The 20,221-nt window shown below is 36.7% G+C and overlaps 1 protein-coding gene across 1 annotated transcript in view; it reads left to right on the forward strand.

Moving 5' to 3' along the window:
• Positions 1-13,408, forward strand: part of GRHL1 (grainyhead like transcription factor 1) — a 75,960-nt gene extending 62,552 nt beyond the window's left edge. Inside the window, exons 13-16 of the mRNA XM_070732972.1 lie at positions 1,129-1,217; positions 6,872-6,957; positions 8,484-8,548; positions 10,830-13,408. Coding sequence (XP_070589073.1) covers positions 1,129-1,217; positions 6,872-6,957; positions 8,484-8,548; positions 10,830-10,944 — 355 coding nt within the window. The 3' untranslated portion in view covers positions 10,945-13,408. The remainder of the gene's footprint in view (positions 1-1,128; positions 1,218-6,871; positions 6,958-8,483; positions 8,549-10,829) is intronic.
• The last annotated feature ends 6,813 nt before the right edge of the window (positions 13,409-20,221 follow it).

The raw sequence follows: 20,221 nt of genomic DNA on the forward strand, positions 1-20,221 counted from the left end.
TTTCATATGTATTGTATATTGGACAAAGAATAAATAAAATAAATAAATAAATAAAATAAAAATAGTTACTGAGGACAGACTGTTTTGGTCAATGCTCTTTAACTGGATAAATTGACCACAAATCTAAACTCTATATAAGGAAAGTAGGCATATGAAAATACATATTTTCCTTTTCTGCAATGCCAACATTATGTGGCTGTTTTTATTTACGGCCGTTATATCCTGTCTTTTTTTTTTAATGCCCAAGGATGAGCTAAGGGATAGTAAATGGCTTAAAGTCATCCAGTGAATTTGCATGGTTGATGCTGGACTGTAAGATGGTTCTCCCCTTTCTAGTTAATTATGAAAGCATGCTGACATGACGTGATTAATGTACCACATTTTTCAGAGTATAAGATGCACCAGAGTATAAGACACACCTTAGGTTTTGCGGAGGAAAATAGGGGGGGAAATCTACCTACCAGGTATTCATCTGGCTAGTGTCCTTAGTCTGGTCAGCTTCAACACATTATTTTATTCCCTGTTAGGGCTTTTAAAAGACCTAATTTGGAAGAGTAACAATGAAAGAGCCTGCAATCCAGTAAGAACTGGACACGTTGTTAGCACCTCGTTAGGGCTGGAAAGAAACATTCGGAGCAAGTAGAGCAATGAAAAAAAGCCTGCAAAGACTTAGGGCTGGAAAAATAGTCTTCGGAGAGAGTAACAATGAAAGCACTTGCAAGTTGAGAGCTGGGAAGATCGTTAGCACCTAGTTAGTGCTGAAAAAAAAAATTCAAAAAAAGCTATATTCAGAGTATAAAATATACCCAAATTTTCAGCCTCTTTTAGGGAGGAAAAAAAGGTGCATTTTATACTCTGAAAAATAAGGTAATTTCAGGACCCTTACAAGAAAATGAAGGCTCTTCTGTTACAGAAGTGTGTTAAACATATTATCCCTTGATTATTACATTATAACTAGGTGCTTAACTGTAATAGCATAACTGGTAGATCTTGCAATTGTATATTCTCAGTTCATTTCTCTTCAGTGCCTTTAAATGTTTAGGCACAATTCTCTGCCTGGCGATTGCAGTACTGTAATGCCAAAATGTTGTTTGGATTGATTAACTGATGAACTGATTTTCCTTCCAGGTCTACCATGAAGAGAGGGGCTTACATAAATGAAGATGAATTTGCTGCTAGTCCAATTAAGATATCCCGAATAGAAGAACCCAAAAGAGGTAATTCATCCCTCAAGGAATTTTGATTGTTATTCAATTTATACTTCATCCTGCAGCTTTACTAAGCATTCAGGTCAGCTCACAATAGGAAAACAAATGCAAAATACAAAACAGAATCATAACATTGAGACAGAATCAGTGTAATTGTTCAGTTTGTCCAAATAATTGTAATTTTGGCATTTGTATAATTATTGGCAGAGTGGGGTCTAAACACATCTTCCTACCCATAACTGAAGATCAGAGGAGTCCTTCTCTTATGTATTTAATAGCTGAACTTCTGGCAGTGCGGCCTTCTGTAAGCCACCTGGAATCAACCATGTGTGAGCAGCTATATAATAATAATAATAATAATAATAATAATAATAATAATAATAATAATAATAATAATAATAATAATAATAATAATAATAATACTATGGGACTTCCGACTTCAGACTGACCGAATTCTGAAGCATAACACACCAGACATCCTGATTGTGGAGAAAAAGAAAGTATGGATCATCGACATCGCAATTCTGGGGGACAGCAGAACTGAGGAGAAGCAGCTAGAGAAATTAGTGAAATACGAAGATCTAAAAATCGAGCTGCAACGACTCTGGCATAAGCCAGTGAAAGTGATCCCAGTGGTACTTGGCACGCTGGGCGCAGGGCCAAAGGATCTCAGCGGACATTTGAAAACCATTGGAATTGACAAAATCTCCAATTGCTTTACTGGGATCGGCAAACATAATTCGCTGCTACATCACGCAGTCCTAGGTGCTTGGGAAGCGCTCGACTGGTGAATGAAATACGAAATCCAGCATAGTGATCTCGTTTGCTGTGTTGTACTGACATAATAATAATAATAATAATAATAATAATAATAATAATAATAAATAAATAAATAAATAAAAATTTATTGTCATTGTCAAAAACAACGAATTGTCATTGGCAATGAAAGTCGTGTGACACCCAGAGACCAGTCCCACCATACATAAAATCAGAATAGGTAAATTTAAAAATAGAATAAAAAATAGAATAAATGTCCCACCCACTACAAATTCCCCATCCTGAACCACTCAACCATCTACATGACAAACCGAGTAATATTGTCCAACAGTTCACTGATGGTGACCCTTTAGTTCGTTGTTAAGTGCAAGTATAGCTCTGGGATAAAAACTATTCAGGAAACGTGTGGTCCAAGTTCTAGTTGTTCTATATCTTCTGCCAGAAGGCAACAATTCAAAGAGATTGTAAGCAGGATGAGAAGAGTCTTTGAGAATAGTATGCACCTTCCTAGAACAGCGAGATGTGAAGATGTCATCCAGGGCGGGTAGCTGGAGCCCAATGATGTTCTGGGCAGTTTTAATAATTCTCTGTAGAGCTTTTTTGTTTGCTACAGAGCTGCTCCTATACCAAGCTAGAATGCCGTATGTCAAGAAACTCTCAATGGTGCTGCGATAGTAGGACAACAGTAGATGCTGAGACAAATTTATCTTCCTGAGCATTCTCATATAAATCTGTTTAATACATAAATAAATATACAAATAAATCTTCAAAATCTACTAAATAATCAAGCAGGTTCCTAGTGGTCCCTCAGACAGGCCCAAAGATATTCAGGACTGTATTATAATAGGCAATATCAAAATCTTAAATGTAGTGCCTGGTTGACAATTAGCAGCCCATATCAGTGAGGATCATTCAATACAAACCTTTTGTAATGTCTATGTAATGTCCATGTCATCTTATCCTGGAATGGAAGTCCCACAACAAAAGAAGTCTCAGGCTGTCCAATGCTAAGCCAAAGATCACCACAAATTGTTCAGGAGAGACTTTTGGGACTGTTGTTGTCTCTACACTGTCTCAGCCACTCAAACAGAGCAACAAGTACTCAGAGTTGGAAGAGTATTGAATAAAGCTTTGGATCAATAAGAGATAAGTCCTGTAGACTTACGCTTGCCACCCATAGCCTGTTGCATCATAAATTAAGTCAGGCGATAACTGGAGAGTTATCAACCAGGCCTCTACTACTTGGCAGATCATACTTTCATTCAAGATTGAATCCTAGGTAATAGATGTTCTGCCAGCAACTCATCTACCAGTAAAAAAACAGGTCAGAAGACCTACCTTCATTGCTTTCTTGATTGTCATGGTTAGACTGCAACCTGAAAGGAAGGCCTCTTTCCTTTGCAATGGCCAGGTAGTAGTTTTCCGCCATTTTGCCCCTTGCCAGTGATATATTAAAATATTTTCTCCCAGTCACGTTCCATTCTTTTCCCCACCCCCATCTTCTTGACACATCTCCCAACACCAAGCCAGTTGATTACTGAATCATCAATTTTTAAAAAATCATCTAGGCTGAGCAATCTTTGCTTATGCATGACATTGAATTGGTTGGTCCAGTTGGACTTACACAGCTTCTACAAGAGGCAAGGGGCAAGCTAATTACGGTGACTGGGGCCAAGTCCTGTCTCTGTGAAGTGCTAAGCATGGTGCAATGAATCAAGTCTTCTTCAGAGGGCCTCCAGTCTGTAGGTTTTAAACAAGAATTTCATGATATTTTTTAAAAAACCCAGTATGGTTGAAAAATTGTTGCTACAAGAGTTATTTTGCCTTATGTTATGTTATGTTAGCCGCCCCGAGTCTACGGAGAGGGGCAGTATACAAATCAAATCAAATCAAATCAAATCAAATCAAATCAAATCAAATCAAATGAATGAATGAATGAATGAATGAATGAATAAATAATAAATCAAAAAATCAAAAAATCAAAAACCTCTTCATTGCATACAGCTAGTGTGGTGTAGTAGTTAATACATTGGATTAAGAGTCAAGAGAACTAGGTCAAGTCCACTTCAATTACAGAAGCTCACTGAGTTATTTTGTCTGAATCTCTTTCAGTCCTATTCTACCTCATACGTTTAATGTAGGAAAAGAATAGGAGAAGATGAATATACTCAACCAAGAATTCCTAAATAGTTGTAGAAGATACAACTAATAAATAAATATATTCAGATTGCCTAGAAACTTCCCAAAGGCTGGTATTTTTTTTTCTTCTCCTTTCCTTTCCTGATAAGGGATGAATATGTAGAGACAAGATACATGTGGAGTGGCATTAATTAAAATTAACCCCTTATGTATAAATGATCATTTGATTAACTAGCTAGGAAGGAAGATGAGAAAGAATGGAGCTGAAGTTCTTGTAATGTTTTACAGAAGTGCTGGCAGACCTAGGCACAAATAGCGTGTTCTTGGAAGTCAAAGTCCAAAACTAGCTAAGTCAAGAAATATGTCACATTTTCTCCATGTGACTTTCAACAGGGCAAATGCTGTTAGTTGGCTTGTTTTTCTATTTTGGTACAAGTCACAAAATGAGTCACTGGTTTCTGTTGAGAATTCAAGAATCTTATCTCTGTATTCTCTCAGACCTCATTTCTCCTTGGAGATCATTTTTAAGCTCCTTTTTTCTAACTCACTTTGGGGTTTTGAACTTACCTTTGTTGATTGACATGTTGTTAATATAACCGTAGCACGTAATCTAAGAGGACTTTGATATCAGTTATTCAGGGGAAGTAAATTGAGGACAACCAGTCTATTATGTTGAACTGTCTGGCTTTAACTGAGCTTAGTCTCCACAGTTTTTTCAGAATAAGATTACAAGAATTGTTAGGAAACAAAACTGATAGCATTGTCGTTTATTGAGTATCTAGGAATTGGTGTTTACAGAAAACTCCTCGGTATTTCCTGGTAAAGTTATGAAAGCTTTTTTTTAATACGGCAAACAATGCCTGTAAGGTTAGACGATATTAGATTGGGCTCTATCAGTATTTTTCAACTTTGTTGACTTTAAGATGTGTGGACTTCAATTCCCAGAATTCCCTAGCTAGCATATGACCTGGGAAATTCTAGGGAGTTGAAGTCCACACATTTGGAATTTACTAACCTTGAAAAACACTGGACTAGATGGACCAATGTTTTAATTCAGCATAAAGCAGGTTCCTGTACTCTTAGTCAGATGTGCTAATTAACTGTTGTGTTGCTTTGGAATACAACTTGAACTATAGGAATAGAATTATAGAGTCCCCTCTATATTAGGCAGTCTACTAGCACAGTGATTTTCAACCTTTTTTGAGCCATGGCACATTTTTTACATTTACAAAACCCTAGGGCACATTGAGTGGAGGGGGGGGCGAAAAAAAGTGGACAATTTTTTTCTCTCTCTCTTCCTCCCTTTCGCTCTAATTCTCTCTCCCTCCCTCTTTCTCTCCCTTCTTTTTTTTCTCTCTTCCTTCCTCTTTTTTGCTCTCTTTCTCCCTCCCTCCCTCCCTCTATGTCTTTCTCTCTCCCACCTTCCCTCCCTCTCTTTCTCTCTCTCTTTCTCTCTTTTTCTTGCTCTCTCTCTCTCTTGCTTTCTTTCTCTCTCTTGTTCTCTTTCTCTCTCTCTTGCTTTCTTTCCTTCTCTCTTTCTTTTTCTCTCTTGCTTTCTTTCTTTCTTTCTCTCTCTTTCTTTTTCTCTCTTGTTTTCTTTCTCTCTCTCTCTCTTTCTTGTTTTCTTTTTCTCTCTTGCTTTCTTTCTCTCTCTCTCTCTTTCTTTCTCTCTCTCTCTCTCTCTTTCTTTCTTACTATCTCTCTTGTTTTCTTTTTCTCTCTTGCTTTCTTTCTTTCTCTCTCTCTCTCGTTTTCTTTCTCTTTCTGAGCTTCGCGGCACACTGGTTGAAAAACACTGTACTAGCACATGATTCTTGTCCTAATGGACCAAGAGTACAGATCCTGTTTCTCTTCCCCCCCCCCCAAACTTGGTTATATTCTGCAGAGATTCTTCTCCCTCTGTTGCATGTCTAACCTCACACAAGTGAAAAAATGTAGACCCCTGCTAAGTGTGCCTAACTGACTTAATTTTGTGAAACTTCTGATTGTCAAAAGGTTCAACTCCATCCTAGATTACTATATAAGGCATTATTGTTTCTCGCTCATAATATGTTGAAAATAAGCAGAAGGTTCAATTCCCCACCCCTGCAAACTTAAAAAATATTTATTATATCTACAGTATTAGTTTAAGATCAGTAATGTATTTTAATCTCTACAGTTTATTCTGTGATAACAGAAAGTTCTTAATTGTCTAGACAATTAATGGGATGCATAGCAAAAGTTGGAACTTTCCTTCAAGATCTTCTATGTATTTTCAGGTTTTTTTTAAAAAATAACTTTAATATAGCAGTGGCTTGACTTCTAAATCCCATCCTCCTTTGCATAATCAATTTTCTCCAAAATATTTGAGTAACCTTTGAACAAACTGAGGGGGGAAAAAATAAAGTACCAGGGTGTTAATTGACTCATTGTTCAGAACAAATTTGGAAACCTGGCAGAGCAGCTTTCCAAATGTTCTGCCTGATGCCAGCAACAGTGGAGATTAATTTACAGGGGACTAGAGCCCAGGCTATGTTATAATGTCCTGTACTGTGGTGACATAATCTGGACTGTGTTAACTAAGCACTGGGAAAGGGTGTGTGTATATTCTGCCTTGCTTTGTCAAAGCAAAATAAAGCCAGCGCAATATTAAAAGTGCTATTTCTAGGTCACCCCAGGCCAAATTATTTGTTTCACGTTTTGTCACCTGCTTTTTGCAAAGAAAAAATAGTGTTTATATATTTTTTCTTTTTTCATCTTTCTTTTAGTGTTGTTGTATGTCCGGAAAGAATCAGAAGAAGTATTTGATGCACTTATGCTTAAAATTCCATCTCTGAAAGGTCTTATGGAAGCTGTAAGTTGTAAAGATTTTTAGTATCATAATGTATGGGGAAAATGGAGAAACCCACATATCTTTTTCTTTGTACTTAATCTAAATAGCTACTTATGCTGTCCAAGTGTAGAATTTCAAGTGCTTGAGTTATTACAAACATAAATTTGTAATTTGCACTAATTTAAAAAAAAACCTACAGATTTCTATTCATATTGATCAGCGAATGTTTGGAGAAAATTTAGTTGTCTGAATGAATTCTATTTGTCAAGCAACTTCTTCAGTAAGTTTCAGAAATATAACTCTCTCCACAACAAATTTAGCATTCATTATCAAGAAAAATGCATTGCAAATTGTTCATGATAACACATTTTTAAAGTATATATTGTATTTCTCTCTCTTTTATTTCTATCCCATGCTGCTAAATTGGATGAAGACATTTTTTGCATAGGTATATGTAAATTCTATTATAAATAAAGAATCATGAAAAACTGAAAATTAAAGGAATAAAATAAATGGCTAAGGTGTTAACAAGGGATATGTATGAGAAAAGCTTTAATTGGGCTACTTTCACTATTCCATCAACAGACACATCCACCTACAACCAGCCTACGAACCCCTCAGAATTCAAATCAACCAGCCAACCAGAGTCAGCACTGGCCCTCAACCAACCCATACCCTTAACCTCTCAATGACCCTCACCTGACCTGACCTCCCCATCATGAGTCCCTCACTTGACACAACCCATACTTTGACCCATCACAAACCCTCACCTGATATGTCCTCACCATCACAAGACCTACTGATCACAACCCTTATAAACAGAAGAACGCCAACATCCTCTAAATTCGACTAAATATTTTACATAGCCTGGTAACAAAATGTTTGGAAACCAACCCACAAGTTGTGGGAGCTGTGCACAGTTGCTGACAAATTCAATGATACACATCAGAGAGTAACTCACTTCAGCTTAGTTCAAGCTGTTTTCTGACTTGGAAAACCATAATTTGTGATCAGTGAGGAAACCAGAGTCTGGAACTATGATTTATAAACTAAACATTATTAAATGTGGGTTGGCTTGATGTGTGACCTTATAAGGCATAGGTGCAATCATTCCTCCAGAGATTTCTGTTCTAATAAGGATGAACTCACAAAGCCAAAATGATCACCATGACAAGTCTATTGTGTGACATTGGGCCAGTCATTCTCTCTCTCAGCCCAACCTATTTCAAGAGGTATTGTTGTGGAGAAAATAGGAAAGAGGTGTGTTGGATATGCTCACTGCCTTGCGTTATTTGTAAAAATAATAAAGGTGAGATACAATACAAATAGACATAAATTAAAAAGTCAATGAAATCATATAAGCGTATTTATGTCATGCTCTTTTTTGCCGTATGTGATGAAAATTTAAATCATGATTTCAGTTTGAATTTATATATTTTGTCATTAGCAAGTACAGTACTGTAATTCTGATATTGTGCATTGTATAAAGACATTTTCCCTTCTGGGTTTCAAAGGTTTAACATTTTTTATTTGATTTTTATATATAGATATCTGATAAATATGAGGTCCCCTTGGACAAAATAGGAAAAGTCTTCAAGAAATGTAAAAAAGGGTGAGTATACCTAAATTAACCTTAATTGGGGGTGCAGTTTTTATCTTTTTTCATCTTGCATGCAGACAACTTTTCCCTTCACTCAGTCTATGTCATCTCCATTTCCCTTGGTACCAGAAGGGTGATAGCAGCTTACGTCTACTATCACAATATCCAGAATTATTTGCTCAGCAAACCGGGAGGGTTTTTTTTAATTGACAGCAGATCACACATATTATGAATTGACTTTGCTTATCAGAAAGTTGCAAAAGATAATCACATGATCCGAGGACACTGCAACTGTCACGCCCCGAGTTCACGGAGAGGGGCGGCATACAAATCCAATAAATAGATAAATAAAATAATAAATAAATACCAGCCAGTTGCCAAGCACCTGAAGGTTGGTTACCTGACCATGGAGATGCTGCACCAATTGTGTGAAACATAGAAACATAGAAGACTGACGGCAGAAAAAGACCCCATGGTCCATCTAGTCTGCCCTTTTACTATTTCCTGTATTTTATCTTACAATGGATATATGTTTATCCCAGGCATGTTTAAATTCGGTTACTGTGGATTTACCAACCACGTCTGCTGGAAGTTTGTTCCAAGGATCTACTACTCTTTCAGTAAAATAATACTTTCTCATGTTGCCTTTGATCTTTCCCCCAACTAACTTCAGATTGTGTCCCCTTGTTCTTGTGTTCACTTTCCTGTTAAAAACACTTCCCTCCTGAACCCTATTTAACCCTTTAACATATTTAAATGTTTCGATCATGTCCCCCCTTTTCCTTCTGTCTTCCAGACTATACAGATTGAGTTCATTAAGTCTTTCCTGATACGTTTTATACTTCAGACCTTCCACCATTCTTGTAGCCCGTCTTTGGACCCGTTCAATTTTGTCAATATCTTTTTGTAGGTGAGGTCTCCAGAACTGAACACAGTACTCCAAATGTGGTCTCACCAGCGCTCTATATAAGGGGATCACAATCTCCCTCTTTCTGCTTGTTATAAATGATCATGAAACTTTTTTCAGTTCCACAGTAAATTTGAAGAATCACTAAATGAATGTTTGTTAAGCCGAGAACTACCGTACCTGTAATAATCTGTTAATATTTTTTTTCTAAAAAGCTAGAAAGCTTTGTATACTTGGCTTCTGTATTGGCTGCCAATGCCATCTTTTTTTTAATTTAAATATTTCTTTATTAATTTTTAACAAGTTTAATATACACACAACATAAAACAGTGCATAGTGAAATGTGCCCACCACCCCGACACACACACATACCCCACCACCAATCGGGGGTGTTTCTTATATAATCCACTTTGACCCAAGAGCATTATATCTATTTACATATTATAGAGTGATTCCAATTTATTTCTTGTAGCTTGGTCTTGGATTCTACTCATCATATATCGTCTTACTTTGTCCTACCGTCCCATCAGTTGTCTCAATTCAGTTTCATTATCCAAATTTATCCTTTTATCCATAATTTCAATGCCATCTTTATTCTCAACTGCAGAGCTGCTGGCACTCTTTATGTTTTCAAAATCTGCATTATGTTTGCAAATGCCCTGCAATTCAGTGAAGATAGGATGCTTTAACCCGAAATTGTACGTAAATGAGTGGGGATTTAAAATGATTCTGAATGAACAACATACAAAGCACACTATAAACACACACTAGCATAAAGCCAGTTCAAGAGTGGATTCTCACTTCAGTCAATGCCAATATTTAATAGCAAATAATTTATTTAATGGTCATTTCCTTTCCACTGGATCATGGGAAATGGATGACAAGTGGACCTTTATTAAACTTTTCTATTGGGCATCTGTAACCCTTTCTCAGGGTTACATTTTTAAGAGATCTTTGAGCAGAAGTTAAGCTTGTTTATAGTTTGCAAATGACCTTTTTATTTACAGTGAACTAAAACAGGATAGGCTGCATAAGAAAAAAAGTTGATACCTATAGAAGTTACATTTTCCTTAATGTCTTAGTGTTTTCAAGGTTTCTTGATAATAGGCCTGTACTGCTTTGGATTAATTAAATTTCTTCCATGGCTTGCTTAGAAACTAGTCCATAGTGGCATTTTTTTTTCCATATTAAGTGGAAAGCGTGAAGTAAAGACTCTTTGCTTTAATATAATTTCTTCATTGAGAAGAGTGTACTATTTTGCTAGGCTAACCAGAATATTCTGCTCCATTAGACCCAAAGATGCTAACTTGGTTACTTTGGTTATGCCAGTTTTTTGTTCTGCTATGATATGTCCTGTTCTTAATACCCCACCCTTTTTTTTCTTAGTATTTTAGTGAATATGGATGATAATATTGTGAAACATTATTCCAATGAAGACACCTTCCAGTTACAGATTGAAGAAGCTGCTGGATCTTACAAACTCACCCTTACTGAAATCTGAAACCTATTGTAATTTTTTGGGCTACTTGTGGGATTTTTCAGTGAAGGCTCTAAATACAAAACCTCATTTGATTTTTGTCCTCAGGATCTAAATGTGTTTTTAAGGAAGAAGTCATTTTATTTTTCCAAAGAATCTTTGGAATATCGTTGTTTTTTTGTTTTATAAATAAGAATTATTAATTGATAAATCAGGCCTTTTGGCCTCAACACTGCACTTGAAACAGAAGAACAGACATTGATTTTATTTATTTTTAAATCAAATTTGCATATATAATCAAAACACAATTAAAATGAACTTGTTATATTATCAAAACATTCCCTTATCCATTAAATAGGTGTGCAAGTTTCTTTATCAACTCAGAACTTCCAAACTCCTTTGGTGCTTATAGGAGTTTCAGAAAAGTGTAGGACTGGATTGTTGTGATGTTTACAACTGACCAGGGCATAAGACTATAATTTTCTGCTACAATTTCTTGTTTCTTGCTTTATGAAGAACTTTAATTGTGTGTAGCCCACTGATGAACTAGATCTGTATATAATTGTGGTGTATTTTGAAGGGTTGTAAATGTGTACATAGATTATATTATATATAATATTCAGGACATACAGTGGTATGATTAGATATCTATGAGCAAGCCTAACATAAACTATATGGTGAAGCCAACCTGAAAAGGCTATATGTATATAAATATATCACTAAGAAAAGCAATCTTGGTGCTGAATTAAATTTTTGTTGAGCGTATTTAATCTCTTGTAAGGGAAAATAGGTAAAAAGACATTTTTACATAGTTTTATTTAATTTCTTATTATTATTAGAGTCTGAGATGAGACTTGCTCATGTACCCTATGATTATAACTGAAGAAGCATTAAGCATCAGAACTGGTATTAGTGACTTGGGGATTCAGTTCTCGCTACAATTTCAAACACTTATTATTTTCTTTGTTCAAAAATGTAGATGCCTACCATTTTAATACATGTTTTCTCACCATTTTCCATTATAAATCAGTGTCCATTTGCAAGGTTTATGGCATAGAATAGATGCTTCCAAAAATAAGCTGTTCAAGCTGCTACAGTAGCAAACAATAATCCTGGTTCCATTCAACATGCTAAATCATTCTGTAGTTTGTTTTGTGCAGGGATTTCCAAACTCTGCAAACCCCAAAATGGCAGTTTACGAAGATTGTGATTTAATCAACAAAAGATCATTAACAACATAACTTAAAATAATATGTGAGCTAGACAGCATAATGGGATTCCTAACGGAGTCCATCCAAACAGTAATACCAATGCTAGTTGCACAGATGTATATGTTTTGAAGAGAAAGTGATGTAGCCAGTCAGGGGACAAATATTACCTACTACAACTAGCCAATAAAACTACAGTACTTACTTCTTTTGGTTGCCAAAATTTTATTTGGGCTTCACGTTTATTTTGAAATAAGCTTTTTTCCATACAACCTGCCTGCACACTATGTAATACATATGACCCTGCTCCAGATTCCTTTTGGTCAGACTCCTACTTTATTTAATATGGTTAGGTTTGCTATATTGTTCTTATTGATCATTTTGAATGACTTTTATGGCTCAAAAATATTTTGAGCAAATATAAACATTAATAGTAGCAGAGGGGAAAAAAAACATTCTCTTGAAGCCCATTTTAAAATGACATTTAAATGATAAACCTGCGTTTTTAGCTGGCTCATGACTTTTCTATCTCAGTCTTCCCCAACCAATTGCAAACTAAATACTTCTAGACAGCATGAAGCTGAGAAGGTTAGTTCTGCAAAAGTTTAGCACAAAGTTTTGCCTGGAATTTTGAACACTTAGGCTCTTTGTTATTTGATTTCTTTATCTATTGTTTGTGGCTCTTATTACCACTATTAATATTATTATTATTATTATAATTATTAGTATTATGTATATTGCATAGCAATAGAATCCTGAAAAATGTTGAACAGATTGTATATGTTGAAGCAAACCCAAAGAGAATCTTTCCTAAAAGAAAATTCTAATTTTAATAAACTCTAATAACTGTAAATAGCCATGTATTTACAGATTAAAGATTAAATAGGTCTGGTGATGATGAAAACTAGAAATAGCTTCTGAAAATGATGCCATTAATAATTCAGAGTTGGAAGGAAGATATTATATCAATGGAATTTTTGTATTTGTAAACAAGCATGGCAATTTCTGTCTTTTGTAGAAAATTGAGGTTTTGCTACAGATAAAATTGAGTAAATATAAGAATTTTCTCTATTACAAATGAATGCACTCATGGTTATATTTATATATAATGTATGAATTAAACTGTTGATTTATTTTGTGGGACATAGGGCTTTTAACCATATAGCCATATTTGTAGAGCTCAATGGAAGTGATTTTCCCCATGTTTGCTTTTATGTGTCTGTGTAATTGAACATTTGCTGTAAGGCAAGAGCAATTAAATTTTATATGTCCATTTGTAACCATTCAGTTAACTTTGACTGGTATTTGTTATAAGTGGAGATGGGTGTTTGCTCAAAGCTAGAAAAGGCAACACAATGCCTACATATATCTACAACTGAAGTCTTGTTTTCCTTCACTTCTACGTCACAACTTTTTTGAAAATAAAGAGTTATTCTGGGTAATGATAAAGTTATAAAAAAGCCCAAAATAGATCATGGGGACAGATATTAAAAATGTTTCATGTTAATTCTGTTTTGTTCCATTTACAAAGAGACTTCTTTACAATATAGTACAAATTATTATTCTTTTAATTAGAATAAGACGGGAGGTGGATGATTTTCAAATACTGTAAAGCAAAAACTTTATGTTGGTATACTGCCCAACTAAAGCATCTTTTCAAATGATTTCCTCTTGTAAAACAGAACTGGTCCTCACTACACAGCATATAATATTTGTAAATTAAACCTCATCTGAATTTCCCTATTTATATCCTGCTTCCCATCACTTGCTAATAGTAAGATTTCATTACATTTCTTCATATATATATTCGACACAAAAATATGTAATCTTTTCCTGGTGCAGAGCTGAATGGATTGGATACTGTAGCCTAGAGGATAATTCTCTGCCTTACAAGGCAAAGGTTGCAGGTTCAAGTCCCAGTGGGTATGGCTAGCTGATGAGGCCAAAATAAGGCCGAAATAGATCTATCCTAGTCTCCCTTAATTTTCAAATTCAGCAAAAAAATCCCACATGGCATATATATATATAATGGGAATTGTGGAGAAAAAATAAAAAAAATATCAACATCCCCTCCAAGGAACATCAAAAACATGACAAGTAGAATAAGTTTCCATCACACTATTGTGGCTGTGAGCTTAAATTTTTGATGCCATATGACACTAATTGTGGCTACAGATACTTTCCTTGGCTGTATAAGACCCTGCTTGATGTCAGTGTAAAGAGCACCTTTATCATTCTTCCTTCCCACACACTATATATTTAAACAGAAATTTGGCATGTTGCAAAACCGTAGGCTCTAATATTGCTTTTATTTCCAGGGTGTCCAAGAAAATAAAAATGATGGGTGTACAGAGTTTCTTGCAAAATAAAAAAAGAGACAAAGGTGAGCTGGAGAAGTAGGAGATATGTAAGGGTTTACTGTAATAAAAGTAGCAGAAAGCAATGGCCTTAGTTTACTTTTCTGTTGAATTACATACAGTGATACCTCGTCTTACAAACGCCTCATCATACAAACTTTTCGAGATACAAACCCGGGGTTTAAGATTTTTTTGCCTCTTCTTACAAACTATTTTCACCTTACAAACCCACAGCCGCTGCTGGGATGCCCCGCCTCCAGACTTCAGTTGCCAGCGAAGCACCCATTTTTGCGCTGCTGGGATTCCCCTGAGGCTCCCCTCCATGGAAAACCCCACCTCTGGACTTCCGTGTTTTTGTGATGCTGCAGGGAAATCCCAGCAGGGGAATCCCAGCAGCGCAAAAACAGGTGCTTTGCTGGCAATGGAAGTCCGGAGGTGGGGATTCCCAGCGAGGGGAGCCTCAGTGAAATCGCAGCATCACAAAAACACAGAGGTCCAGAGGTGGGGTTTCCCATGGAGGGGAGCCTCAGGGAAATCCCAGCAGCACAAAATCGGGGGCTTTGGCTGGCAAAAGGGGTGAATTTTGGGCTTTCACGCATTAATCGCTTTTCCATTGATTACTATGGGAAACATTGTTTCATCTTACAAACTTTTCACCTTAAGAACCTCATCCCGGAACCAATTAAGTTTGTAAGACAAGGTATCACTGTAGTCTCTTCTGAGTGACCATACTCTAAAATATCTAATATTCCTATTGTACTAAAAGTGTTTGTACAGTACTTTGTTATAGCAGTTCATTACCCTCTAATTACAGGACAAGTAAAATGAGAATAGAAAAACACTGATACTAAAACTGCTGACTGCTTTCCTCCTATAAATGAATGCTTTATATACGAAGATGCCCTGTCAGTTTAGTGTAGTGAGTCAAGACTTTACAACTAAATAAGATGGCAGTTGAACAGTACACTGCTTGTTTAACTCTAAAAAGAAAAGAATTAAAATTGGAATGCCTGCACACCATATTCTTTAATACTGTCCTTTCCCAAGGCAAGGATATTCTGAAATATTTACTGAATAAACCACCTTTCAAATATTAATATTTTCAGTTTGTAGATGTACCTGTGATTTTGTCTCCAACTAGCTGTGGATAGCACAGAATTCCTCTTCCTGTGTTTGCTTAACTTCCTATTAACTGCAGCAGGTGACTGGGGGTTTTCTTTGCATTTTTCTTCTTTTCATTTTTAGATCAAAGTCACTTAGCTCTTTTGAAAAAGTACAAAAGGTGCGAAAAATCAGCAATAATTTCTTTTTTCCTAACTAAGCTACCATATCTGAATCACACAAATCTGTATGATGACTAACTAGAGCACTGTTTCCCAACCTTGGCAACTTGAAGATATTTGGACTTCAACTCCCAGAATTCCCCAGCCAGCGAAGTCCAAATATCTTCAAGTTGCCAAGGTTGGGAAACACTGAACTAGAGGAGCAGGAAAGAGAGATGTTTTACTTCAATTTGTCTTATCAATCCTCAGCTTTACCATCATGCTAACAATCACTACAGCAAAGGTCTTGCTGAGGAGACATGCTGGCTAAGGAATTCTGGGAGTTGAAGTCCACAGACTTTAAAGTTTGGGGGGGGGGAAACATGTCTAGACAGGCGAAGGTGTGTACTTGAGGTTCAGCCTGATTTGCAAATAAACAGATTATAATTATCTGTTTCTAGGGAATCTCTGGAAGAAGGGACCAGGAGTGAGTTTTTTGATTACTGCCCTTTATAACATGCAGTTTAAAGGGAGTTCTGGCTCTTAATCTGTTGCTGGCTGCTATCTTAATCATGTCTACTCAATGTTTATTGGAAAAAGGCGTATGATCTGGCTGAGTGTCTTGGGTTAGTTTCCAAGCTAGCAGTTTGAGCTTTGTACTTAAACACGGGGTTGAGTGGCCAGACATCATGGGACTGAGTAGTAGCTCTTTGTTTAGCTGCCTTTGGCAGGCACACCTGAATTGTAATTAATATTTTAACAGACTTTGGAAACTAACATGTAGAGTCTTTCTCATAAGTCAAAGAACACTCTGTCAGTCTTGCAAATGGGAAACAAATATTGGAAAATATATATACTATTTGTAAAAAATAGTATATATCTTTGCACAACTGAACATTTACGAACACAGAATATGAATTTATTTTAACCCATTAATCAAGATCATGATAATAAAGATTATTATTATTTACAATACGTTTATTCATAATATGCTGGTCGTTGCTTAATTTTCAATTATTTTGGAAAGGGGGGGGAAATCCTCTGAAGAAAGAAGTCTCTATCTTCAAAATTGTTAGGAATAAGCAATAATCATAACATCATTGGCTGTAGGGTTTTTCCTCTCAGGCTACTAACCAAAGGGACAAAAATCCCAAGTCATCTTTAGTGGTGCTAAAATGGCATTTTCACCTTAAGTTTACAGCAATCAGATGGAATTTCAAGGTGTGACATACTATTCAACTCAAGGGCCTATGTTGTTGGCAGCCTAGAGTGGATGAATCAGCCCAGTATCCCCTGGCTATGTGTTTTTCTTTTCACCCTTCACATGGAAATGGAGGCACATCGGATTTATAAAAGCGTAATTGTCTGAAATGAACATTGTTCTTTTGAAATCTCAACTCTGCAAGCCCAGGCAATACTGTTTTAGCAGGCTCACCTGGAAGCCTAGTTTTGAAAAGGTTGTGTCATGCAATTCTTGCATAAGTTTAGAGTTTTAAAGAAATGCTAAATACACACTTTCTCAGAATGAAAGCTTTCAAAGCTCTTTTTCAAAAGGCATAATTTCCCTGGCCTGCTTAGAAAATAATTGCATAATTCTTTAAGACTTCTTGATGGCTCACAATCAAGGTGGCTATCATCAACTACGGTATCCTTTTGGATTATCAAGAAGGGTTAAGGTTTGGGCACTGTTATGCAATTGTTCTGGGCCATGTTAAAAATGGAACATGGCGTGTGGGAAAGGGGAACGACTGATTGTTTATAAAACACATGTTTGGTTTTCCAATGATATCTATTCTGTCCCATGTTATTCAACATTTGCATGAAACTGCTGGGGAGATGATTCAGAATTTTGGAGGTATCATAAATTATCTTCCTAGGGCTATTCCCACAGCTCACTTTTTGGATGGATAAAAAGCTTCTTGCACAATCAAACACAGCATCTGGGCCCAACTTGGCAATTTTCATCTGTTTTTATTGTGTCTTGCCATCTTTTGCTTTGACTTTTCATGTGGGCGCTAGCCATCTCTGTTAAGTGGAAGGCGATGCCATTGTAGGCATTGCTGATACATTTTTTCAGTACTGGCACAAAACCCATTTCCTGCCATACTGTATCATTGTTGACAAGGTCAAGAAGAAAAATATCCAACGATCAATGAAGCATGAACATTTCCACGGCATGCTAAGAGCGCTCGCTACATTTGACCAGCACTTGGCCCCACACAAAGTTACTGGACTTGCCATTGTTTTCTATACTTTAGATTGGCATACATCAATCACAGAGCACTCCAGAGATCTCCTTCCATTGTAGCCACGCTTTGTTCACGCTCGAATGCATTTCATCATTAATTGAGATGATAAATATGTTAATAATATCTAGTTATACTGCTCCTTGCCATCTAGGTGCAAAAGCCCCCCAAACAGTTCATGTTTTTGAATATAGCCAAACCTAGTAAGGGATCGGATGAAGGAAACTAAAGCGAAACTGAATCCAACCAATACAGAGCTGCTTTTCTCAAGAGGTAACATGATCAAGGATTCAAAATTCAGTGTGTTTTGGATGGATGGCATTTTCCTTGGAAGAATGGGCCTGAAGTTAAGTTTTCTTGATTTTCTTCATCATCAGATTCTCAGACAGAGATTAAGTTGAGGGACATGTTTGCCCAATTGCAGATAAACTAATGGCTTCAGGGTAATGGACACTGAACTAATTAGTTTGGACAATGGTTATCAATGCCATGGCTACATTCTCCCTCAACTTCTGCAACATACTGTGTGTGCAGCTATTGTTGAATAGCATCTCAAAATAAAAATTGATGCTAAATTCAGCCACTAGACTAATTCATACAAAATAAAAGAATCATAGAAACATAGAAGACTGGCGGCAGAAAAAGACCTCATGGTCCATCTAGTCTGCCCTTATACTATTTTCTGTATTTTATCCTAGGATGGATATATGTTTATCCCAGGCATGTTTAAATTCAGTTAGTGTGGATTTACCAACCATGTCTGCTGGAAGTTTGTTCCATACATTCCATACACTACTCAAACAATAATTGTATTAAACCATTATTTACTGGCACAATTTTGGATGTTGGCATTAACCTTTAAGCCCCCAAAATGGCTTAGAATCTGTTATGCTGGGCTTCACATTACGAGCCCCAATTAAGTCCGAAGTGTAAATTCAAACAAACACACCGTTGTAACGTAAACAAAGAGTCGGTTTATCAAAAGAAAAATATTGTACACACACACACTTTAATCAGCCAAAGTGCTCTCCCACAAACCACAAGCCTGGAATGCTGTGAAAAGCAAAAACAAAAGCAGAGCAGATAAAGGCAGCTGTGAAGACGTCACAGCCACCCTCCTTGAAGAGTCCTCAAGCTGTACTTAACTGTGAAATAGTCAAAGTCCTGATAACATCCTAAAGCCGTCCAAAATCAAACAGCACTCGTCTCTCACCAAACAGATAATCTCACACACCGATACGCAGCGACTCTGGCAATTTATCAGCAGCCCCATTAGCTTAATTGCCCCAGCCACAGATGTTCTCCCTTATCTTCTATAATACTTGCGCAGTTGTTCCCTTCTCGTCATAAACCTGTGCCTGTGAGCATCTATGAATGCCTCTTCCTCCGAATCTAATGATGATTCACTAATGGGCTGCCTGTAACTACCTCATCATCCGATCCTGCTTCACTCCCAGAATCTTCCCTTGACACAGAATCTTCACTGTCTGAAGCTGTTGGTGGTAAAACCGGTCTCTGATAATGTGAGGATTCTCCCAAACCAACCCCCACAGTCCTCCGAGCAGGAGCTGGCCCAGGGCTAACCACAACAGAATTCAACCATGTGAGGGATTACCTCTCTAATTATGAACTTGTTTGGGCATTAAAATCTGAAAGAGAGGCCTGCTGAAAAAGCTTTTGCTCTCTTGGCACATGGAGAAGACTTTTTCTTGCATTCCTTTCAGGCTGCAAGTCCAGCAACACTCATCTCTGTTCTCTACTTTTAGAAGAGTAATCAAATTATATGTCTTTACCCAGGTTTCTGGTTGCTAATTGAAGCATTCTTTTGTTTCATGCCCTTGATTTCTAATATTTCCTATTTAACATTGTTCTGGGTGTTATCATCCCTGAGTGCTCAAATTTAATAGAAAGACAAGATGTAAATAATAACTGTGCGGGTGCTATGTATAACTGAGAGTTTTAATGCTGAAAACTTGTTTTCCATTAGCATGCTCTTTTTGTGGGGAAATTCTTACATATTTCTCACTCAGTTTGGGGGCCACTCATATTTTCACCTACTTTCATATCAATGAATCATGTTATGGGATAATAAGGTAACAGGATGCCATTGAAATTTTGGACACTTTTCGAACTTCAAGAACATGATGGCTTAAGAGCCATGGTGGCGCATGGTTAGAATGCAGTACAGCCAGGGCCACCATCAGGAATTTTGGGGCCCCATACAGCCT

Source organism: Erythrolamprus reginae, chromosome 1, assembly GCF_031021105.1.
Source record: "Erythrolamprus reginae isolate rEryReg1 chromosome 1, rEryReg1.hap1, whole genome shotgun sequence".
Lineage (NCBI taxonomy): Eukaryota > Metazoa > Chordata > Lepidosauria > Squamata > Dipsadidae > Erythrolamprus > Erythrolamprus reginae.